We start from the raw sequence: 25,467 nt of genomic DNA, 5'->3' as shown, positions 1-25,467 counted from the left end.
ATGTAAACAGGTATATTTCTGTACTCTAAATTTTGATAATTAAAATAATTGATAACTTTATTATTCAACTCTCAAGTGTTTAATAGCCATTACTAACAAAAATTTCTCTTTGTGGCTAATCTGATTACTTGGAATTTTTTTTATTGTGACCAAAAAAAGCAACCCTGCACATACAACTTTAATTTCAATATTTTAATGACAAAATTTAAGGATAATTTAAATAGAAATGGACTCAGAAAAGAATCAGTAAGACTTAGTGAAGGATCATTGTCTATTATAGAGAAGTTGATTTAAGATTAACTTATTAGTAATATTTAACATATATAAAGAATTATTAGACTGGGTATATAGACAAGCGTTTTATTCTTGGAAGACAAAAGAAGAAAAATTGAATTCAACCAATGTATATGAAAATAAAAAGGAACAGTAAATTAAAAATAGATAATTAAATAAATATATGATACAGTATAACGTTTTATAGTCAAGATGATGTTACAAATCCATATTTATTGACATGGATATGTTTTTATACTAAAGTGTTTATCAAATAGCCATTAAGAGATAACTTCTTTGAATAATTTGCTTTCTAAATTTCTTAACTACATAAATTTCCAGCTTTATATGGAACACCAAGTTTTCAAACCATTAGTGATGTGCTTTTTATATGGTGTTAAAAAGTTTCTTTCTTTCTTTTTTTTTTTCCCCCAAGATGGAGTCTTGCTCTGTCGCCCAGGCTGGAGCGCAGTAGCGCGATCTCGGCTCAGTGCAACAACCACCTCCTGGGTTCAAGCAATTCTCCTGCCTCAGCCCCCCAAGTAGCTGGAATTACAGGCACCTGCCACCACGTCCAGCTGATTTTTGTATTTTTAGTAGAGACGGGGTTTTACCATCTTGGCCAGGCTGGTCTCGAACTCCTGACCTCAGGTAATCTGCCCACCTCGGCCTCCCAAAGTGCTGAGATTACAGGCGTGAGCCACCATGCCCGACCTAAAAAGTTTCTTAAACGTCACTTTATACTCTCAAATTATCTAGAAAGGAAAATGTATTAGATTCCTGGATATTTTGGATATTGTAAGGAACATACTTATTTGCTGTATATACTCTGTTTGTAACAGTATTGTAACTTCAGTTCAAAACAATACACAAAACATTATAAGTTCCCTTGATATTTTAAAAATTCATTTATTTTCTTCCTTTCTGAATACAAATGCTGTTCAGTCTGTTGATTCTTCACTAATCTGAAATATTAGGGACTGATTTCTGAATTGGATATTCATTCTGAAGCCTTTCAGAGCGACTGGCACAAAGGGTCTGTCAAACTTGGAACACCATTTGTTGTATCATTTCATTTTTTTCTCTTGGCAAATCCACATAATTCATACAGGACTATGCCAGTGTCTTTTGAAAGAAACAAGGTTTAAGAAAGTAAAAATGTTAATAAAGATAGTGAATGTTAATTCTGTCATTGTTACTGTATTTCTTCAAGCTGTGGCTGCAAACTGCTTTGAGTGATGTTATTGTAACTCGCACATTAGGGAGAGAAAGAGATGTTTGGTAGATTTTTAATTAATGATCCCTATCAATGCTCCTTGAGCTTTCCCACTCTATCTCTCCACAACTTCCATCCCTGGTTGGAAATTTTTTGCTTATCCTTACTAAGTGAGAGTTATTGATGGGAAGGCATCAGATATCTCACGTGTGTTGCTGGTGGGATGGGAGACTGTGGAGGATGGGAATAGGTGGAAATCTACTGCAATGGAAAAAAAAAAGAAAGCATGTCCTAGGACACCCAAAACATGGAGGCTAGATAATAACGATAGCTACTTGTACTGAGAGCTTCCACACTGCCTGGCTCTTTGCTATGAGCCACATTATTCATTCCTTACAACAATCAAACAAGACAAGTAAAATATCATGCCCATTTTTTAATGAGAAAACTAGAGATTAGAGAGGTTATAGATACTTGCTCTGAGTCACTAGTAATGAGTAGTAGAGCTTTAATAAGTCCCTGAATTTAGGTTGTATCTAGTACATTTACTGTTAGAAGTCTATCGTGCTCACCAGAGTTGCAGAGTTGCGTGTATTTCTTGGGCTCATTAATGTGTTTTTTTCTTTCTAAAACTAAAGTCATTTGAACTTGTTAGATTTTGAAATATTTAAATATCTTTTCTATCTGGCTTTAACATCTTTAATCTTGGAATCTTGCATGCCTTCATATTCTTAGGACCACAAAACCACAGGAATATTTAAAATGATATCTAGTGGAAACAATATGAAGCTGGCCATGGGGTCAAATTAGAGAATCTGAATACTATGCTTCTTCTTGATTGCTCTTCCCATTTCTTCAGAGTAACCCTATTCCCCCATCTCACGCTCACTCCCTTTCCAAAATCATACATAATGATCTCCCAACAGTATGCATTAGGCTTTCTCTACTCTACCCACTATGAAATTACACAAGAAGCCTATCGCAATCTCACTACCTCGTCTCTCTCATAGGTTTACAGAAGGTGAGAGGAAGGTGCAGATAGAGAATAAGAAGCAGGTGGCTCCAGCATCAACATTACATCACCCCTTGTGTTCACAACAAATACGGAATATTATCCAAAGATAATAAACGTTGTATTTTCTTAACTTAAACACATTAAATCAGTCCTCTCTTTAATCACTTGTTAATGGGCAGCGTCTTTATTTTCATGCCATTCTACTCTACTGTCTTTGCTATAGCACAAGTTTACCACATACCATACCTAAAAATTCAGTTGTTCTATGGGGGTAAACAAAGTCTAGGTTAAGCATATATTTCATAGAATGTTAATCTATAGCAAAATTAATGAATTAAATCCAGATGAAAGAATCCTATTATGGTCTGGTAAAATATTTATATTTCACTTAGCAAAGAGAAAACAAAACATGAATATTGTAGTTATGAACAGAATATGCATGTTAGTAATGCTTCCAAATATGTTATTACTTCATAACTTCATATTTCTTATGAGGTACAAGCCATTCAATTAGTTTAACGTTATATTCAGAGAGGCTAAAGATTTACTGAAGACCATGCTGTCCATCAATAATGAAAAGAAAAATTAAAAAAACTTTTTTTAACTTCTAGTTCCCTTCTTTGTACTTGAGCAGTTTTGCCTCCTTAAGAATACAGACCTAGAACATATGCAGTATCACTATCAATATTATGTGTAATTAAAAGTTCATTGGATGTTTACTGTGTTCAAGGCATTTTAAGGAGTGACAAGAGTTAAACATATAGTTGTAATTCAAAATGACAACGAAATTAGTTTACAGTTTTCTTTTTTTGTAGGTAGTAAGAATCATCTCCCCCTATTGAGGAATACCAATATGGAAAAGGCAAAACTTTAAATATGAATGAACTGTTTTATAATAACATAAGTTCTTCTTGATTTCCATTGTCACATCCAAATTTGAAGGCTATTTCTAACACAGCTGGGTTCTACCTTTTTCCTTCTCACTCTTTACCACACCCAATCTGTGAGGCTTCAGACACAAACTGCTAATTCAGGAGACAATTGTGCCTTCTGTAACAGTTTCTGCTAAATTGTCTCAGCTCTGCCACTTAAAAAAGCTAGGTGATCTCAGCATATCACCAAAACTCTTGGAGCTCAGTTTCTCTGTCTATAAAAGTTACATAAAATGTAATTTATCTGCTTGTTATGACTAAATAACATAGTACATTAGTCCTTTGCCAAAGGACTAACAAATTACCAAATAAAAGTTTGGAATCATGTCAAACGTTTATAAAAAGTGCAACTGTCCAGAAATAATTCTCTCACATTGGTTTGTTGTAATGAGACCTAAAATATCTCATTTTATTTACCTCTTTGACTTAAAGCACCAGGTCTCAAGGAGGTCACTGTTATACTATAAATATGTCATATGAAATAATATATTAAATAATTGTTGTAATACTCTATTGAGATACTAGTTGTAATGAGGCACAATGGAAAACTTATACTATTAACAGTAGTAAAAAGAAACAACAAAAAGCAATAAAAAACAAAACACCCATTCATGCAACGACATGAACGAACCTCACAAATATTATACTGAGTAAAAGAAGTCAGACAAATATAAAACAAAGTTTATACTACATGATTAGATCTTTATGACATTCTAGAATATGCACATGAAGGTACAAGGTAACTGTCTGGAATGATGAAAATGTCCTGTGTCTTGAAAATAGTGTGGGTTACACTAATGCATGGCTTTTTCAAAACTGATTTAAAGGGACACAACATCTGAGCATTTCCCTAGGTGTAAATTACACTGCAATTTTAAAGAATCATCTAATGATATTGTGGTTATTTTTAAACAGTTCTTAAATTTTGTGGATGCATACTGAATGTTTACAGCTGAAAAGATATATATAAAGCTTGAATTTGGTGAAAAAAAAAGAGGGAGGATTGGTAGTGATAAAGTGAGTGGACTTATGGATGAGACATGATCAGCCATGCATTGAAAAAATGTAAAAGTTGGATGATCTTCACATGAGAGTCCTTTATTCTGTCTACTTTTGCATATGTTTGAATATTTCCCAAAACAAAAAGTTGAAAATAGAGTGATCACATGAGTTAATCTCCTCATTTACAAAAAAGAAAACTGGAAACAGAAGGAGAACAAAACTTGTTCAAGGTCTCAAAGCCAGACAGCAAACTAGCTCCCAAGTCCAACCTTCTTGCTCTGGTCCTAAGCAAACAAAAAACATTAATATGAGCTACTGCATTATGGAAAGTCTGCTTTTCCAAAGGGCAGACCAATAGTTCAAGGAAGAGCTTAAATAATAAATATTTGTGATCTTACTTTCATGCTTTTCTATTTTCCACTGAACACATATGCATTATCTTCTATATGTCTTTTATGTATAATCATTTGCTTCCTGTTTCTTGTGGTTTTAAAGTTGTTTTGTATGTTTAAATTTGATTTTACTCAAATTTCAGAACCCAAATTAGCGCAAGAATCAGACAAAGCATAACTTTCTATAAATATAAAAACAATTAAAAAAACATACAGCAAAAACGAGTTGTTGTTTCCCCCCTCCTCTTCCAGTGCTTAACTAATCTTCCGAATCCAGGCACAGAAAGCAAAGGCTTTCTGCTAGTGGGAGGAGCTTGCTTCTCCATTCTGGTGTGATCCAGGAACAGCTGTCTTCCAGCTCTGAAAGAGGTGAAAATGTGTTAAGCGACGCAAAAATTGTCTTGAAGTTCGCGTGTGTATGTCTGTGTGCATGTGCGTGTGGTGGGTGGGGGGAGAGAAAAGGGGGTGTCAATTCTGAGGGCAACGAGAATCAGAAGTCAGAAAGGTGAGTGGTGTGTAGCATCTCCCTTTCAGAAGGGGCTGAAGAAGAAATTGGATATGATGGTCCGGTAGGCTAAATCACGCTGGATTTGTCTCCCAGATAAAGGGAGGTCTGCAAAGTAAGTCCCATTTCTAGAGCGAAAAGCCTTAGGACCGCTTGTTTTAGACGGCTGGGGAATATTTATTCCTTGTTCCACTGATGGGAAAATCAGCGTCTGGCAGGCGCTGATTGGTGGAAAGGAAAATGGTGATAGTGGGGTGGGAAGAGGATTTGCTGAGCCTTCTCCTGCCTCCTCAACCTGTGACTCTTCCTTAGTAGTCTCCCCTTCACCCTCAGGACCCTTTCCGGCTCGTCCTAGATTAAGAGCAAACGAAAACCTTGAAGATATTTCAACTAAAGCGACCCCTAACGTTGTAACCTGTGACCGTGATTAAATTTCAGCGATGCGAGGGCAAAGCGCTCTCGGCGGTGCGGTGTGAGCCACCTCCCGGCGCTGCCTGTCTCCTCCAGCAGCTCCCCAAGGGATAGGCTCTGCCCTTGGTGGTCGACCCTCAGGCCCTCGGCTCTCCCAGGGCGACTCTGACGAGGGGTAGGGGGTGGTCCCCGGGAGGACCCAGAGGAAAGGCGGGGACAAGAAGGGAGGGGAATGGGAAAGAGGGAGAGGCATCATCCCTAGCCCAACCGCTCCCGATCTCCACAAGAGTGCTCGTGACCCTAAACTTAACGTGAGGCGCAAAAGCGCCCCCACTTTCCCGCCTTGCGCGGCCAGGCAGGCGGCTGGAGTTGATGGCTGACCCCGCGCCCCCTGCCCCATCCCCATCCGAGATAGGGAACGAGGAGCACGCTGCAGGGAAAGCAGCGAGCGCCGGGAGAGGGGCGGGGAGAAGCGCTGACAAATCAGCGGTGGGGGCGGAGAGCCGAGGAGAAGGAGAAGGAGGAGGACTAGGAGGAGGAGGACGGTGACGACCAGAAGGGGCCCAAGAGAGGGGGCGAGCGACCGAGCGCCGCGACGCGGAAGTGAGGTGCGTGCGGGCTGCAGCGAAGACCCCGGCCCGGCCCCTCCGAGAGCGTCCTGGGCGCTCCCTCACGCCTTGCCTTCAAGCCTTCTGCCTTTCCATCCTCGTGAGCGGAGAACTGGGAGTGGCCATTCGACGACAGGTTAGCGGGTTTGCCTCCCACGCCCCCAGCCTCGCGTCGCCGGCTCACAGCGGCCTCCTCTGGGGACAGTCCCCCTCCCGGTGCCGCCTCCGCCCTTCCTGTGCGCTCCTTTTCCTCCTTCTTTCCTATTAAATATTATTTGGGAATTGTTTAATTTTTTTTTTTTAAAGAGAGAGGTGGGGAGGAGTCGGAGTTGTGGAGAAGCAGAGGGACTCAGGTAAGTACCTGTGGATCTAAACGGGCGTCTTTGGAAATCCTGGAGAACGCGGGGTGGGAGACGAATGGTCGTGGGCACCGGGAGGGGGTGGTGCTGCCATGAGGACCCGCTGGGCCAGGTCTCTGGGAGGTGAGTACTTGTCCCTTTGGGGAGCCTAAGGAAAGAGACTTGACCTGGCTTTCGTCCTGCTTCTGATATTCCCTTCTCCACAAGGGCTGAGAGATTAGGCTGCTTCTCCGGGATCCGCTTTTCCCCGGGAAACGGGAGGATGCTCCATGGAGCGTGAGCATCCAACTTTTCTCTCTTACATAAAATCTGTCTGCCCGCTCTCTTGGTTTTTCTCTGTAAAGTAAGCAAGCTGCGTTTGGCAAATAATGAAATGGAAGTGCAGGGAGGCCAAGTCAACAGGTGGTAACGGGTTAACAAGTGCTGGCGCGGGGTCCGCTAGGGTGGAGGCTGAGAACGCCCCCTCGGGTGGCTGGCGCGGGGTTGGAGACGGCCCGCGAGTGTGAGCGGCGCCTGCTCAGGGTAGATAGATGAGGGCTGGGGTGGATGTTGGATGGATTAGAACCATCACCCTTGGGCTCACTGTTTGCCTGAGGTTGAACCACACCCCGGGTGAGTAGTTAGTTCTCTTGCCTACGCCTTTCCACCATCAACCTGTTAGCCTTCTCCTGGGATTCATGTTAAGGATACCCCTGACCCTAAGCCTCCAGCTTCCATGCTTCTAACTCATACTGTTACCCTTTAGACCCCGGGAATTTAAAAAAGGGGTTAATCTTTTCATGCAACTCCACTTCTGAAATGCAGTAATAACAACTCAGAGGATTCATCCTAATCCGTGGTCAGGTGGCTAGACTTTTACTAGCCAAGATGGATGGGAGATGCTAAATTTTTAATGCCAGAGCTAAAAATGTCTGCTTTGTCCAATGGTTAAATGAGTGTACACTTAAAAGAGTCTCACACTTTGGAGGGTTTCTCATGACTTTTCAGTGTTTTTTGTTTATTTTTCCCCAAAAGTTCTCATTCAAAGTGTATTTTATGTTTTCCAGTGTGGTGTAAAGGAATTCATTAGCCATGGATGTATTCATGAAAGGACTTTCAAAGGCCAAGGAGGGAGTTGTGGCTGCTGCTGAGAAAACCAAACAGGGTGTGGCAGAAGCAGCAGGAAAGACAAAAGAGGGTGTTCTCTATGTAGGTAGGTAAACCCCAAATGTCACTTTGGTGCTTGTTCATGACTGATGGGTTAGGATAATCAATACTCTAAATGCTGGTAGTTCTCTCTCTTGATTCATTTTTGCATCATTGCTTGTCAAAAAGGTGGACTGAGTCAGAGGTATGTGTAGGTAGGTGAATGTGAACGTGTGTATTTGAGCTAATAGTAAAAAATGCGACTGTTTGCTTTTCCAGATTTTTAATTTTGCCCTAATATTTATGACTTTTTAAAAATGAATGTTTCTGTGCCTACATAATTCTATTTCAGAGAACAGTTTTAAAAACTCATAGTCTTTTAAAAAATAATCAAGAATATTCTTAAGAATCAAAATCATTGATGGATCTGTGATTTCTTTTACCATCATGAAAAATGTTTGTCAATTTTAATCCATTCTGATTTTTAAAATATGACTTTGATATGCCCCTGTGATGTGTATAAAGAGACCTATTTGTGGCCCTAAAATGGAAAGAACAGATTAGTCTTTGATAGAGTTACTTCATGTGATCATTTGGTCTCAGTGAACACTGAGGACAGAGAAAAGTGCTTGAGGGCTGCTACTAATCTCTCAGAAACATTTGTATAGTTCATCCATCAAATGATACACATACTAAAAGAATAAAGAAATTGATGCTTATTACCTACTTGTTCCTAATGTTCCACCTTGGGGTATACACCCAAACTCTGACTCTCTTTTCTGTAACTTGAACTGTATTCAATTGAGTGTTACTTTACAAACCACTTTGAATTCCTTGGAAAAGAATAGACACACACTCTCATCCACAGGCATAGACACACACACTCAACACAGACACATTGCCCATTCTTCCTCTCTTCTTTCTCCTCTGAGCTTTTTCACATTCTCTGGTGGCAACTATAGCAGTAAGAGTCACAGGATGAACAGTCAGGTGGAGGATGACCACATTGAGTTGCCTAGCTGAAACACGTGCTCCGTCTATGTCTGCAAAGTGAAAGAAAGCTACACTATCTCTTCAACATAGATCAGTGGGGGAAATTTTATACTTGGAATGATTTATATGAATGCATCTCGTCAAAGTTCACAACACATTTTTTTTTCAGTTTTTTATTTTCAGTTTTTAGAGTCAGGGCCTTGCTCTGTCGCCCAGGCTGGACTGCAGTGATGCTATCATAGCTCACTGCATCCTTGAATTCCTGGGCTCAAGTCATGCCCCCACCTCAGCCTCCTGAGTAGCCAGGATTATAGGCATGTGCCACTGCCTCATTATTTAGACTTTTCTTATGTTGACTTAATCTTCCCACAAATCTTCAATTAAATTACTTTTTTTCTACCTTAAAACATATTTTCAGAAAGTCATTGAAATAGGGTGTTACAAGAGGAAAAAATTGATGAGTTAATTTTAAATATTTTATGAAGTGTGAATTATACCTTTTTAGATGGAATTTGGAATACTGAATCAGTGACATGCAGTTTATCAATATCTTTCCGTTTGTCCTCAGATTTCCAAGTTCTGCAAGCACAAGTTTCTTTGACTTAGTTACCTTTTAACTGTTCATTGAAATCATTTTCAATGTCTCTCATGGCATTTAACACATAGCACATTCTATAAATTATTTATTGGTTACATTCTGAGTTCTAATTGAGAGTTGAACTTACACACAGAATTTAAGATAAAAAATGACCATGTGAAGACACAATAGTATAGTCCAGGGATTGGCAAAATTTTTGGTAAGGAATCAGATAGCACGTATTTTAAGCCATGAGATCTATGTCTTGGCCAGGTGCCGTGGCTCAGGTCTTTAATCCCAGCACTTTGAGAGCCCGAGGCTGGTGGATCACTTGAGCCCAGGGGTTTGAGACCAGCCTGGGCCACATGGTGAAACCCTGTGTCTACAAACAACGCAAAAATTAGCCGGGTATGGTAGCATGCACGTGTATTGCCAGCTACCCAGGAGGCTGAAGTAGGAGGATGGCTTGAACCATACAGCTCACTGCAGAGGTTGCAGTGAGCCGAGATCGAGCCACTGCACTCCAGCCTGGGTGGCAGAGTGATACCCTGTCTAAAAAAAAAAAAAAAAAAAATCTATGTCTCAATTCTGCTGTTGAAGTGTGAAGGTAGTCATAAACAATAACTAGTGTGGCTGTGTTCCAATAAAACTTCATTTATCAAAACAGGTGGTGGGCTGAAATTGTCTTGTATGTTGTAGCTTGCTGACTACTGATAGAGTGGAAAGAACATGCACTAATCACACAAACCAAAGTTTTAGTTGAGACTACATCACTTATCACCTTTAGGGTCTTGGGGAAGCGTACTTAACATCTCTGAGCATCACTTCCCTGATTAGTAAAAAATATGATTTAGAAAACTGCAACTACCTTGCAGTTTTTGTGAGAATGTCATAATAAGACAGGACATATGAATAATTGAGCACACTTTTATATATAGGAACCATGGTTATTATTATCAAATAAACTCTCCAACGGAATAATTACTTTGCCAACATGTTTTCCATTTATTCTTTTATCCTTCATTACATAACTAGTTTGAAAGATTGGAGGCGACCAAAGACCATTTTATAATTTCACTTATGGCCGAAGATGTTTGGTAGAAGCCTCATAAGAAAAGTAATCTCATTCCTTTATAAGAATATACTTTTAACAACTACTTTTTAACTCATTGAAGAACTACCTTAATGATCAGTGTTATTTTTATGGGTTTTGTTCCCTCCATTTTTGTTATCTGCGTACACCAATTTTCAATCAACATACTTCAGTTTAATAGACAAAAATTTCTTCAAATGACTCAGAAATTAATTAGATCTAAATCCAAAAGCAGAAAGATTTAATTATCTTTATATAATGCTCAGTAATATAAATGCAGTAAATGCAAGAAAATGATGATCTTTGAGTGTCTTCCAATGCCACTCTGCTCAATAAGCAGCAGTGGCCATCAGTGAAATTGATAGCAAATTCTCAAGTCAAAATGTGCTTCACCTCACTAAGCTGACAAAGTCAACATAACATGTACAACAGGGATAACTGAGTTCTCAAAACTCTCAGGTATTACTTCTGACCTTCTTCTCCACTCTGTGCTCTTTTGAGGTTGGGAAGACAAGATGGGTGGGTGTGGGACACCTCTGCTCAGGGAAGCCATCAGCTCTGGTGTCCCTACAGCATTTATACCTTGCTAGTCACATAACGACTTGGCACCTATTTTGTAGGTGTATGTTATCAATTACAGATTACTCATAAATTAAAGGCTAACCATCAATTACAGATTATTAGTAAATAATTATGACCTCAAAGAACAGCTGATTGGTTTGATACATGGTAACCTTATGAGGACTCTCATTTATCTCGTTTTTTTAAGTTATATACCTATCTCTTTGTTTGGGGTTGCACTACAAAAATATAAAATATGTTGCATAAGATATTTATAAAAAAATAATTAATTATAAGTTCCAATGGTGTGGTTTAGTGGCATTCTTTTTTTTTTTTTTTTTTCTGAGATAGGGTCTCAATCCGTCACTTCACTCCAGGCTGAAGTGCAGTGGTGTGATCTCTGCTCACTGCAACCTCCGCCTCCTGGGTTCAAGTGATTCTCCTGACTCAGCCTCCTGAGTAGCTGAAATTACAGGCACGCACCATCACGCCCGGCTAATTTTTGTATTTTTAGTAGAGATGGGGTTTCCCCATGTTAGCCAGGATGGTCTCGAACTCCTGATCTCATCATCCCCCGACCTTGGCCTCCCAAAATGCTGGGATTACAGGCGTGAGCCATTGCACCCGGCCTAGTGGCATTCTTTTTTAAAAATAAATTTAATTGTGTATATTTAAGGTATGCAACATGATGCTATCGGATACATTAGACACTAAAAAATTACTATATTGAAGCAAATTAATATATTCATAATCTCTCATAGTTACCTTTTTTGTTGTTTTTGTGGCAAGGGCAGCTAAAATCCACTTATTTATCATGAATCTCAAATATAGTACAATTTTATCACCTACAGTCCTCATACATTAGATCTGTACACTTGTTCATCTTACACATCTGCTACTTGTTTGGATCCTATGGCCTATATGTCCCTATTTTCTACCTACTTTTCCACCCCTATTAACCCTGTTTTTTACTTAGTCTCTGTATATTTGAATTTTGTTTCAAGCTTCCACATATATGTGAGATAATGTAATATTTTTCTTTCTGTATTTGGCATATTTCACTTAGCATAATTTTGTCTGGGTTCATCCATGTTGTAAATGGTAGGATCTTGTTTTTTTAGGGCTGACTGATATTCCATTGTATCTATGTACCACAATCTTTTTATCTACCTACCTATCAGTAGACACTTTAGTTGTGGCTATTATGTTTTTCTTTTTTTCTTTTTTGGAGACAGGGTCTTGCTGTCACCCAGGCTGCAGTGGAGTGGTGTTATCATAGCTCACTGTAACCTCAAACTTCTGGGCTCAAGAGATCCTCCTGCCTTGGCCTCCCAAGTAGCTGGGACTACAGGCATACATTACCATGCCTGGCTAATTTTTAATATTTTTTGTAGATATAGCATCTCACTCTGTTGCCCAGACTGGTCTCAAACTCCTAATTCAAATTTAGAATAGAGTATGACAATTCTGTAAAATATAAAAAACATGTCCACTCCGTATAGGAAGTTATACAATGAGAAGAAGACAAACACTATTTACATTACTCTTGATAAGTTTTTTACAAAGAAATAAAACACTTTAATTTCTAATGTTTTAAATTCTGGTTTGCTAAATAAATAAATATTAGTTTTAGTGTTTTTAAAATTCCTTATATAGTTATAAGTGATCTTCCTGCCTCAGCCTCCCAAAGCACTGGGATTCCAAGCAAGAGCCACTGTGTTGGGGCCCTTGGAAACAGATATGCTGAAATCTTTTCTTGTGGATATACACCCAGAAGAGGGATTGCTGGGTCATATGCTACTCTATTTTTAATTTTTCTTTTATTTTTAGTGAATATGTAATAATTGTATATAATTGTGGGATCCAGAATTATATTTCCATACATGTATACAATGTGTGATAATCAAATTAGGGTAATTAACATATCCATTACCTGAAACATTTATCATTCCTTTGTGGTGGGAACAGTAAAAATTAAAAATTCTCTCTTCTAGATTTTTGAACATATGCAATAAACTATTGTTAAGTATATCACCCTACAGTACTACAGAATGCTAGAACTCATTCCTCATATTTGGCTCCAATTTCATATTCTTTAACCAACCTCTCCATATCCTCCCCTCCCTCTTACCCTTGTCAGCCTCTAATAATCATAATTCTACTCTCTACTTCTATCTCATTGTCTTTGATTTAGAATACGTTTCATAATTTAACCAAAGGTCAAATTCTTAGGTACTGCTAAGGCAAAGAACAAAGATCGCATTCCAGCTGTTAGACATTTCTTACTACTAGTCATTTTTAAGACAACATGGGGTGCAGGTGGTGAGGATGAGAGATAGAGATTGAAACATATTCTCTTAAATATCAGCTGTTCTCACTCTGCATAGTTCCAGCACAAACAAATTCCAGGTACTATGGTTAGTTAAATAACACCAGCCCCTAACAACACAATTCAAATTTCTGTTACCACAGTATACCGAAAGTCATTGCATAAAGTACAAACTTTGCTGCTAACTCTTCAGCCTTCGAATCATTACATAAATAACAGAAACCCATTATAATCAGTGACAAAACCACAGCACTTCTTTCAAATCTTTTTGGAGATTGGTTGCTTCACATCTGTTATGCAGTTCATACAGACAGCAATGCCCGTACTTGTGTGGCCACATTGTCTCCCAGTGGTGAGCCCATGTGATGTTTCACAAAAATGCGCAATCAAAAGACGAAACTGGCCAGCGAAGATGAAAGAGTAGCAAACAAAGGAAGTGAAACATTCTGGAAGTAAAATTTGAATCAAACATAAGTTGATGTATAAGGAAGTAGCCACCCTGAGGATGTTGTCACTGCTGCAATTCAGGAGACTCTAAATATGCAGTCAGAGGAACGTAGTGAGGTGAAGGTATCTGTATAATGGGGAAAGAGGTTGTGATAAAGAGTGAAGGTGTCCCAGAGGAAGCGATGCTGAAAAATACACCTTATGTTAAATACACTGTCAGTATATCATGACATTAAAGTGCAAATGATAACATTTTGTAAACTGATCCAAACTTAAAAAGGAGTATGATAATTCTGTAAAACATAAAAATCATGCCGATTCCATAAATTATACAGTGTGAATTACACTGAAAAATCCAACATTAGAGAGGATATGAATAAAATTTTTTACAAGCATAATTTTAATAATACACATAATAATTATTTGTATTCAAGTTTAGTAATGGTCAAGGTTTGGAAGAAATTCTGATCCTGTGTAGAGACCCTAGTTTGAATGTGCTTATAGCCTATTATTACATGTGTAATGTTACATAAATTACTTAACTCGGATTTTTAATTTCATCAGCTATTTAAAATGGGCATAATATAACTATATTAAATGGATGTTATGAAGATTAAATAAGATGATATGTAAAATGTGTTTTTTGTTTGTTTGTTTGTTTGTCTGTTTGTTTGTTTTTTTGAGACAGAGTCTTGCTCTGTTACCCAGGCTGGAGTGCAGTGGCACAATCTCGGCTCACTGCAAGTTCTGCCTCCCGAGTTCATGCCATTCTCCTGCCTCAGCCCCTCCCAAGTAGCTGGGACTACAGGCACCCGCCACCACGCCTGGCTAATTTTTTGTATTTTTGGTAGAGATGGGGTTTCACCATATTAGCCAGGATGGTCTCGATCTCCTGACCTCGTGATCTGCCCACCTCGGCCTCCCAAATTGCTGGGATTACAGGCATGAGCCACTGCGCCCAGCCTAAAATGTTTTTTTACATAATGGGTGTTCAGCACATGTTAAAGCCTTCTCTCCATCCTTCTTCCCTTTTGTTTCATGGGTTGACTGATCTGTCTCTAGTGCTGTACTTTTAAAGCTTCTACAGCTCTGAATTCAAAATTATCTTCTCACTGGGCCCCGGTGTTATCTCATTCTTTTTTCTCCTCTGTAAGTTGACATGTGATGTGGGAACAAAGGGGATAAAGTCATTATTTTGTGCTGAAATCATAATTGGAGAGGAACTCCTGTTAGCTGGGCTTTCTTCTATTTATTGTGGTAGTTACTGGAGTTCCTTCTTCTAGTTTTAGGATATATATATATATTTTTTTTTTCTTTCCCTGAAGATATAATAATATATATACTTCTGAAGATTGAGATTTTTAAATTAGTTGTATTGAAAACTAGCTAATCAGCAATTTAAGGCTAGCTTGAGACTTATGTCTTGAATTTGTTTTTGTAGGCTCCAAAACCAAGGAGGGAGTGGTGCATGGTGTGGCAACAGGTAAGCTCCATTGTGCTTATATCCAAAGATGATATTTAAAGTATCTAGTGATTAGTGTGGCCCAGTATTCAAGATTCCGATGAAATTGTAAAACAATCACTGAGCATTCTAAGAACGTATCAGTCTTATTGAAACTGAATTCTTTATAAAGTATTTTTAAATAGGTAAATATTGATTATAAATAAAAAATATACTTGCCAAGAATAATGAGGGCTTTGAATTGATAAGCTATGTTTACTTTATAGTAAGTGGGCATTTAAATATTCTGACCAAAAAATGTATTGACAAACTGCTGACAAAAATAAAATGTGAATACTGCCATAATTTTAAAAAAAGAGTAAAATTTTTGTTGATTACAGTAAAATATTTTGACCTTAAATTATGTTGATTACAATATTCCTTTGATAATTCAGAGTGCATTTCAGGAAACACCCTTGGACAGTCAGTAAATTGTTTATTGTATTTATATTTGTATTGTTATGGTATAGCTATTTGTACAAATATTATTGTGCAATTATTACATTTCTGATTATATTATTCATTTGGCCTAAATTTACTGAGAATTTGAACAAGTCAATTAGGTTTACAATCAAGAAATATCAAAAATGATGAAAAGGATGATAATCATCATCAGATGTTGAGGAAGATGAGGATGAGAGTGCCAGAAATAGAGAAATCAAAGGAGAACCAAAATTTAACAAATTAAAAGCCCACAGACTTGCTCTAATTAAGTTTTCTGTTGTAAGTACTCCACGTTTCCTGGCAGATGTGGTGAAGCAAAAGATATAATCAGAAATATAATTTATATGATCGGAAAGCATTAAACACAATAGTGCCTACAAAAATAAAATGTTCCTATCACTGACTTCTAAAATGGAAACGAGGACAATGATATGGGAATCTTAATACAGTGTTGTGGATAGGACTAAAAACACAGGAGTCAGATCTTCTTGGTTCAACTTCCTGCTTACCCCTTACAAGCTGTGTGTTTTTTGCAAGATTCTTCACCTCTATGTGATTTAGCTTCCTCATCTATAAAATAATTCAGTGAATTAATGTACACAAAACATCTGGAAAACAAAAGCAAACAATATGTATTTTATAAGTGTTACTTATAGTTTTATAGTGAACTTTCTTGTGCAACATTTTTACAACTAGTGGAGAAAAATATTTCTTTAAATGAATACTTTTGATTTAAAAATCAGAGTGTAAAAATAAAACAGACTCCTTTGAAACTAGTTCTGTTAGAAGTTAATTGTGCATCTTTAATGGGCTCTGTTGCAATCCAACAGAGAAGTAGGTAAGTAAGTGGACTATGATGCCTTCTAGGGACCTCCTATAAATATGATATTGTGAAGCATGATTATAATAAGAACTAGATAACAGACAGGTGGAGACTCCACTATCTGAAGAGGGTCAACCTAGATGAATGGTGTTCCATTTAGTAGTTGAGGAAGAGCCCATGAGGTTTAGAAAGCAGACAAGCATGTGGCAAGTTCTGGAGTCAGTGGTAAAAATTAAAGAACCCAACTATTACTGTCACCTAATGATCTAATGGAGACTGTGGAGATGGGCTGCAGTTTTTTAGTCTTCTCCAGAATGCCAAAATATAAACACATATCTGTGTGTGTGTGTGTGTGTGTGTGTGAGAGAGAGAGAGAGAGAGAGACTGAAGTTTGTACAATTAGACATTTTATAAAATGTTTTCTGAAGGACAGTGGCTCACAATCTTAAGTTTCTAACATTGTACAATGTTGGGAGACTTTGCATACTTTATCTTCTCTTTAGTATATTAAGGAATCTGAGATGTCCTACAGTAAAGAAATTTGCATTACATAGTTAAAACCAGGGTTATTCAAACTTTTTGATTATTGAAACCTTTCTTCATTAGTTACTAGGGTTGAATGAAACTAGTGTTCCACAGAAAACTATGGGAAATGTTGCTAGGCAGTAAGGACATGGTGATTTCAGCATGGGCAATATTTACAGCGATTGCACCCATGCACCACCCTGGCAGTAGTGAAATAACCAAAGATGCTGTCATAACTAGTATGGCTATGAGAAACACATTGGGATAAATCAGCTGCTATCATAATCATTCCTCTCCCACATCAGATAAATGAATTAACTTTTTGAATAGGGTTATTTAATATAAAGTGCTTAAAGTCTAATTATGAGAAGAAATAAGATAATTACACTTCAGTGGTTAAAGAGAGGGAGAATAATTTGCATATTATGCCTGATGTAAAATGTTTATTATGGGTACATATTAAGTGCCAACTAATTGTTAATTGTTCTTGCTACAAGTCTTAATGCAGGGAAACAAGAAACTATTACATAGTACCTAATATTATCTTCTAATATTAAAGAAACAATTTCCCCTAAATTCATCCCATTCGCTTTTTTTTTTTCGGTGGGGCAGGGGAGAAATACAGACTTCAGTAAACTTGGGCTGGGAACTTTCTACCTACAAATTTCGAGGAAAATAAATTATCCTAGTTAGATAATATCAATGAAAAATCCACCAACTTAAATCCTGGCTGTTTGATCTCAGGAAATTATTTCAGTTATCAACTTAATGCATCATATTATAGAAATATATGAAAATGTGTTTAATTAAACTTACTGAATGATATGTTTTTTAAGGTACTTTAAAAATAAACTATGATATAAAGTTACTTATTTTTCATGCAAGTATAGTATAAAGAAATTTCTAACACTGGAGATTTTCTGAAGGTTTTGATTCTTATAAATGTATTACATCATAATGAACAAAACTAATTTTCAACATATTATGATTTAAATTTCCTTAGTAAATTGTTTTAAATTTATTTTCTTTAAATCCATCACTTGTATAACAATTCAAAACCAGATATTAATTTTATAATTTTGTTTAATGTCAAAGGTTAGATTTGGCTATATCTGTTCTAAAAGTTGGTATCACATTTCCTTTTTGGAATTTTATTTTTAAAGTAGCTAACGTCAAATATAAACCTATTATTTATATTAATGCAGACATTAGAGATAGGCACTAAATTCATTTTAGTATATTCTAAATTATTTATTATCTACTATAAAATAATATAAAGAAAAATAAAGCAGAATCCCTGATTTCAAAGAACTCAATTGCCGAAAAACAGATACCATTTATTAGACCCAAAATGTACTAATATGAGTGTGTCTCTTTTTCTTTTGTTTTGTCACCCGTCATTTTGAATGTCAGTGAGTAGAGAAATAGTGTGAAAGGCCCTCAAGGGGAAAAATAGAGGTTAAAGGTCAGCAAAGACCCTACTAGAGAAATCAGTTCTATAGAAATGTTTTTAAATGTGTCGATTATTGCTACATGTACACTCTGTCATTTTGTAATGTAACCATTTTATTTATGATTATAATAATGAAACAACGAAATTATAATAATGTGTAGAATACATTTTACTGTGCAGTGTATTGCATTAAAACTGGATTAAAATTTATACATATATAAAAGGTTATCTAGATATTATAAAATTTATGGCTGGATCTGTAAAAAATTCAAAACCTATTTTTAATCTCGCTTTGAGATTTTATAACAAGAAAATATTCGTTTCAAGCAAAATTTTCAATTCACGTCCTTGAAAAGGAAAAAAATGACAACTTGAAACACATAATTGACTATTTTTAAAGGATCAACATTTCAGAAATGTTTTAAAACATAAGATTTTCAGTACAGCTTTTCGCTGGCATTTAAATCGAACTTTGAATTGTAAATAGCTCTTACTCTTAAGGAGACATCAGCCGTATCCTTAGAAGTGGCACTGAGTTGGTAGGTAGTTGTACAAAATTCTAGCCTAAACGACAAATAGGGAGCAACACTACTGTGGACCCTTTCTGGTCTTGGGCTGTGTGGCTATGTCAGGCTTCCCCACGTTGCCTGAACTAAGGAGAAAGCCTCTTGTCCTTACAGACCCCCTTAGCTTACATAGTCTATTTGAAAACGAATTGCTTTGTCCACACCATTTAAATATTGGCTTCAGGCCGGGCGCCGTGGCTCACGCCTGTTATCCCAGCAGTTTGGGAGGCCGAGGCGGGCAGATCACGAGGTCAGGAGATCGAGACCATCCTGGCTAACACGGTGAAACCCTGTCTCTACTAAAAATATAAAAAAATTAGCCGGGCTTGGCGGCCTGCGCCTGTAGTCCCAGCTGCTGGGGAGGCTGAGGCAGGAGAATGGCGTGAACCCGGGAGTCAGAGTTTGCAGTGAGCCGAGATCGTGCCACTGCACTCCAGCCTGGGTGACAGAGCAAGACTCCGTCTCAAAATAAATAAATAAATAAATAAATAAATAAATAAATAAATAAATATTGGCTTCTTCAACTGGTGAGATGAAACCTATACAATAGTCATGTGAATAGCACTAAACAGCTGACATGGTGTAACTCCTCTCAGACTGAGGCTTATCTGGGGAGTACAAAGCATGTCAAGAAAATGTGCCTTCATTTCCTTAGATGAGTGTCCCCATCCTCCACTCTCCTCCACTGTTCTCCTCTCTGCTTCTATGATATCAACTTTTTTTTTTTCTTTAGATTCCACATGAGTGAGATCATGTGGTTGTTTGCCTTTCTGTTTCTGGCTTATTTAACTGAACAAGAAAGTTTTTGACATGAAATTAAACTTCTGCTTGTAAACTCAATTCAAACTATTTACACTGTCTTCTCAAAAATGTTAACTTATTTTAATAAATCTGCTGAATGACCGTATCTCATTTTGTTTTATGAAAAGAAATTGTAAGGGTGCTCAATAGCCTCTTCATTTTCATACTGTCTAGCTCCTTTGCTCCTATTAAAATTACTGCAAATTTAGCTTTTTAAGAACCCTTTGTTTCACTACCTGAAGTTCTATAAAAAGATCCAAGTTCCTTCACAACCGTTTCTTATGCTGTTATTCATACATATGTGATAATACCACGTCTGAACACATAGATAATAAGTAGGGGCTGGGCGCGGTGGATCATGCCTATAATCCCAGCACTTTGGGAGGCTAAGGCGGGTGGATCACCTGAGGTTAGGAGTTCGAGACTGGCCTGGCCAACATTTCTACTAAAAATACAAAAAATAATAATAATAATGATAATTAGCCAGGCGTGGTTGTGGGCACCTGTAATCCCAGCTACTCGGGAGACTGAGGCAGGAGAATAGCTTGAACTCAGGAGGCGGAGGTTGCTGTGAGCTGAGATTGTGCCATTGCATTCCAGCTGGACAACAAGAATGAAACTCCATCTCAAATAAATGAATAAATAGAAGTATGTATTGTGTTGCTTAGAAGGTGTGGTGGAAATTAACTTGCTGAGTGAGATCAAAGGATTGGCACTGAATTGAAATAAAGAAATATTCATGCTGAGTCTGGTTCAAATATAACTACACCTGTAAGAATTGCTTTCTGTAAACTTTCCATAGTATAAACCAAATCCAAATCACTCATGGCTTTACATTCCTGATCGTTAAACTTGAAGCACTTTTTAATACTGCATGACTTTAGCCAAAATATCTTAGCCAAGATTCAATGTTTGGTTGAACCACACTCACTTGGACATCTTGGTGGCTTTTGTTTCTTCTGACCACTCAGTTATCTATGGCATGTGTAGATACAGGTGTATGGAAGCCGATGGCTAGTGGAAGTGGAATGATTTTAAGTCACTGTTATTCTACCACCCTTTAATCTGTTGTTGCTCTTTATTTGTACCAGTGGCTGAGAAGACCAAAGAGCAAGTGACAAATGTTGGAGGAGCAGTGGTGACGGGTGTGACAGCAGTAGCCCAGAAGACAGTGGAGGGAGCAGGGAGCATTGCAGCAGCCACTGGCTTTGTCAAAAAGGACCAGTTGGGCAAGGTATGGCTGTGTACATTTTGTGTTACATTTTTAAGCTGGTGAGATTACGGTTCATTTTCATGTGAGGCCTGGAGGCAAGAGCAAGATACTTACTGTGGGGAATGGCTACCTGACCCTCCCCTTGTGAAAAAGTGCTACCTTTATATTGGTCTTGCTTGTTTCAGGCATTAACCCAGATAAATGCCATGCAAATTTTATAATTATTATGATTGTTTCAATTTCTGGAAGAAAGTTAATGAAACAAAAAATGTAGTAAAATGCCAAAGGAACGGTGACATTTCAGAAAGAATGAGGGCTTTCATGTTAATTGTAAGTCTTGGAATTTCTCTTCCTTGGAGTAACAAATCCCTTTGTGCCTAATTTCCTAATTTCCAAAATAAAGTTCTTTTACTTGATTTCTTTATAGTGACATCATCTCTTATTAAATGGCATATCTGCATATTACATAACAGTTCATTGCCAAATACATATTTGTGGGAACTGAGAGACTTAAAATACATACCAACCAGAGATCATAGTTTTGAGGTAGATTTTAAAATTCTGAGAAGAATTTTGACTGAATTTTTTTGACAAACATGGGATACGAATAAGATTATACCAAAGATATTATAACTTTCATTTTAAATATGGAACTAATACAGTATGAGGTGTCAACAACCATGAAATTTTACAAACATCACCACTACAACAGCAAAATAATTTTTGCTTTTTCCCTGCCACAATGGCCTCCTTGCTATTTCTTGAATAAATCAAGCATACCCTTGCCCTGACACGTTCTTGGGGAGGCCTTCCCTAATCTATATAAAATTGGAGCCATTCTTCTCACCTCTGGTGTTCCCAGTCTCCCTACTTTTTTTCCTTCTTTCTTTCTTTTTCTTTTTCTTTTTTTCTTTCCTTCTTTCTTTCTTTTCTTTCTTTCTTTACTTTCTTTCCTTTCTTTCTTTTCCCTTCCTCCCTTCCTTCCTTCCTTCCTCCCTTCCTTCCTTTCTCCCTTCCTTCCTTCCTCCCTCTCTCTCTCCCTCCCTTCCTTCCTTTCTTTTTCTTTCTTTCTTGCTTCCTTCCTTCTTTCCTTTTCTTTCTTTTTCCTTTCTTTGCCAAAGTGTTATTCACCTTTAAATATAATACATAATGTGCTTACTTTAATGTATGATTTTTATTTTATTTTTCCCTTCTAGAATGTAGGCACCATGAGAGTGAAATATATTTATTTTGTTCACTGATATTTCACAAGTGTCTGGGAGAGTTTCCAACTTACAGTAGACAATTAACAAACATTTATTAAATTAAGGAGGGAAGGAAGTGAGTAAGCACAACAACTTTTATTTCTGGGTCTTTTATAATCATATGCTTAGTATAAGAACAGTGCTATTCAGCTATCCAAAAGTTACAATCAAAATGATTTTGGATGAATATCTTGAAAATTGTGAGAAAGAAGTTTTATTTGCTGGCAAACTATTCTGGGTTGTTTCCACTTCATGTAATCCTAAGTAGCAGCCTTACCTTGATAGCCCATTAAAACTCTGATAATAAAAAGGCAGAACAAAAATATCTGTGATATATTTAGATTTACTACATGTACTTACATGTCTAGTGTCTGGTTCAATGGATGCTAATGATGGCAAATCCTTACTGGGCTTCTAGTGAAGTTCTTCAGCTAATGCCTGAATGCATGGTTGGTCATGGTGGTACCCCTTTGTACAAAATATGCTTTTCAAATAATCTTATTAGGGATAATAATTATATTAATTCCTGGTTTCCATCTAAAATTTTAATTCTATTTATAGCTTCATAAGATTTCACAAGTTAAGAGGGACCTCAGATTAAATTAGTACACAGGCAATTAATCAGTTTTGTGTCTCCGACCCTTTTCACAGGCTAATAGAAGCTATAGACCCTCTTAGCTTCAGAAAAATGCGCACTCACATACACACATCAAAGAGCTTAATGGGAAGTCCATTGACAGACCCTCTGTTCAGATCAATCTTCTGATTGTAGAGATGAGGAAACAGAAATCTACAGAGGAAGTGGGTAGTCCAAGATTGCACAGTCATTTGGAATAGACTGGACACCAATAGTACTTTTCCAGCCACTATATCACTTCCCCAAGCACTTCCTCAAAACTTACCTTCCTTTGGGTCTTTATACATTCAATTATGGACAACTAGATTTAACTAGAGAATTTTATTGCTTCAGAATATTAAGCAACAGGGAAACATGTACCGTCTTTTATTCACCTGCATTGAAGGCATACAATATAAATTGCAAATGGAGCATGAAAGTGCTTAATCTTTTACAAAACTGGGTTTGCTTTCCACCCATCTAAAAATACTTCTATTTATTTTAATATTTAAAGCAGAAATCTAAGTGATGTGACAAAATTAATCATTTGGAGATATTTCCCTTATAGGTAGTATAGTTTCTTACTGATTTCTAATATGAAAATGAAGCCATAGAACCTAGAAATTGCAGCATAGTTGTGGAAATAAACATTGGACTGAGAGTGAAAATGGCTAGTCTTCCTCTCTGCTCATACACCACTTGACTGGATAACCTTTTGCAGATCTCCTAAAAGTCTTTCTCATAAAATGAGGAAGCTCTACTAGAAAATTTTTGAAGTCTAATTTAGCAATAAAGTTCTGAGTTTCTATAATAATTCAAAGAATACTCTAATAAATGTCCGCAATTGTGGTCACATCTATGGGATGCTAAAAAATCTGGATGGTTTCAGTGAAAGTATTTAATTTGTTCATTATGAACTTTGAAATAATTTATTTCATTTTTTAAACTCTGATCAAAATGACCCTGGCAAATAGAAATAAGCAAACTCTTTTTGCTTGAAATGCTTATTAATGACTGCATTGAGACACTCATTCATCATTCAAGAAAGAATGTTTGCTCACACTGTGCCAGAAACTTGGAGGAAGAGGGATGTGACAAGTAGGGGTACTGGATGTCTAGCTTGTAGAAGTGGATTAATGGCTCTGCTTTAAGATCAGGGACACTGAAAGGGAGTAATGGCACCGGTTTTCACCTTTCATGCCCTTTGAGGGTATTTGGTCCATCACCCTCTAGTTGATGAGGGAGGGAAAGTTCCCTCTCCCTTCACAAATAGGTGGAAATTAAATGACATAATTCTGAACAACCAATAAATCGAGAGTAAATCAAAGCGGATACCTGTTTTGTTAATTTGATCATATGAATGTAGCTGCCCTTAGTAATAATTTCTAAGTATAAGACTAGTTAAAGGACAAATGAGTTATCTTGAATTATAAGATTTTGTTTTACAGAACAATATTAACTCTTGTGTTTAGTACATTAGAATAATAGATCTTTTGATCTATATTTTTACTCATGTGCACATAAGAAGTTATCAGTCATACAATTCATTTCTTGAAGTTCATACCTTTTATTGGCAGAGCAGAAACAGGTTAAAAGTGCACTGGCAGAAATTTTAAGTGCAAAGCAACAGTGATGTTATATAGAGAAAATTTATATTTCCTACTTCTATTGAAGAAGAAAGATCTGCTTGTTCTAAGAATATTGTACAAAGAAAGTGACTTGAATCAGCGTTATTCTGTAATGCTACTATGCGTGCAGTGTGGAGTAGCCACTAGAACACTTGGTCTATCCGAGCTCCTCAACAGTGTCTTGCTTGTGGCTGGTGCTCAAATAAATCCTTGCTGAACTAATGAGCATCTCTTTCATGCCACATGGAATGCTCTAAAAGAGTTGGATCCTGAAGTTTTTATATTTTTGTAATTTTCTGGAGTTTTAGAGAGCTAAAGTCCTGAATAAACTGTGAAGCCACTGCCTGACAAATAATACAGCAGTCAGCTTCGTTATCATATCTCATTTAGACACGACTTATTTACATGATGATTAATAGTTTTCATGCAAGAAATAAGCTTGAAATGTCTGTTGCCTCGGATACTTAAAACATCCAGGTTCAGCGATGTTATTTATTGTTGTTCAAAATCAGAATGAAGTTCCTAAGCAATGCCATTTTGGAAAAATTAGATCAATAGATTATGAACAATTTTTTTTTAAATCTTGATTTCAAATGATTGATACGTGTATATTCTGTAATAATCCTGACTTAATTCATAAAAGGATAACTAGCCAGTTGTGTGCTAGATGAATAAAACAAAAGCAGGTTTTAAAATGTCAGGTTTGACATCGTGAACTATAATATCTAAGTATCCTTTTATTCATTTCCTTTGACTTACTATGGCTGTCATGTTGGGCTTCATGAAAATTTATTTTTAAACACTTGAGTGTTATG

At 37.0% G+C, this 25,467-nt stretch overlaps 1 protein-coding gene and 1 long non-coding RNA gene across 6 annotated transcripts in view; one reads left to right on the top strand and one right to left on the bottom strand.

Moving 5' to 3' along the window:
* Positions 1–480: 480 nt before the first annotated feature.
* Positions 481–6,072, bottom strand: LOC129397613 (uncharacterized). Its single transcript, XR_008625181.3, has 3 exons — positions 5,751–6,072; positions 5,045–5,190; positions 481–4,722 (listed from the first exon to the last, which is right to left on the bottom strand). It is a non-coding gene; the product is annotated as an uncharacterized LOC129397613 (long non-coding RNA).
* The window catches only part of SNCA (synuclein alpha), a 112,416-nt gene continuing 92,038 nt past the window's right edge, over positions 5,090–25,467 (top strand). Inside the window, exons 1-4 of one of the 5 annotated variants that reach the window (XM_003829890.5) lie at positions 5,090–5,199; positions 7,760–7,905; positions 15,280–15,321; positions 21,043–21,185. In XM_003829890.5, coding sequence (XP_003829938.1) covers positions 7,785–7,905; positions 15,280–15,321; positions 21,043–21,185 — 306 coding nt within the window. In that variant the 5' untranslated portion in view covers positions 5,090–5,199; positions 7,760–7,784. Of the gene's footprint in view, positions 5,200–6,259; positions 6,708–7,195; positions 7,326–7,759; positions 7,906–15,279; positions 15,322–21,042; positions 21,186–25,467 lie in introns of those variants that run through there. The other 4 variants (XM_003829888.5, XM_057302106.2, XM_003829889.7 and 1 more) reach the window with 4 other exon arrangements.

This window comes from Pan paniscus, chromosome 3, assembly GCF_029289425.2.
Source record: "Pan paniscus chromosome 3, NHGRI_mPanPan1-v2.0_pri, whole genome shotgun sequence".
NCBI classification, from domain to species: domain Eukaryota; kingdom Metazoa; phylum Chordata; class Mammalia; order Primates; family Hominidae; genus Pan; species Pan paniscus.
Note: the sequence above shows the minus strand (reverse complement) of the source record. Positions and strands in the feature narration are given on the sequence as shown.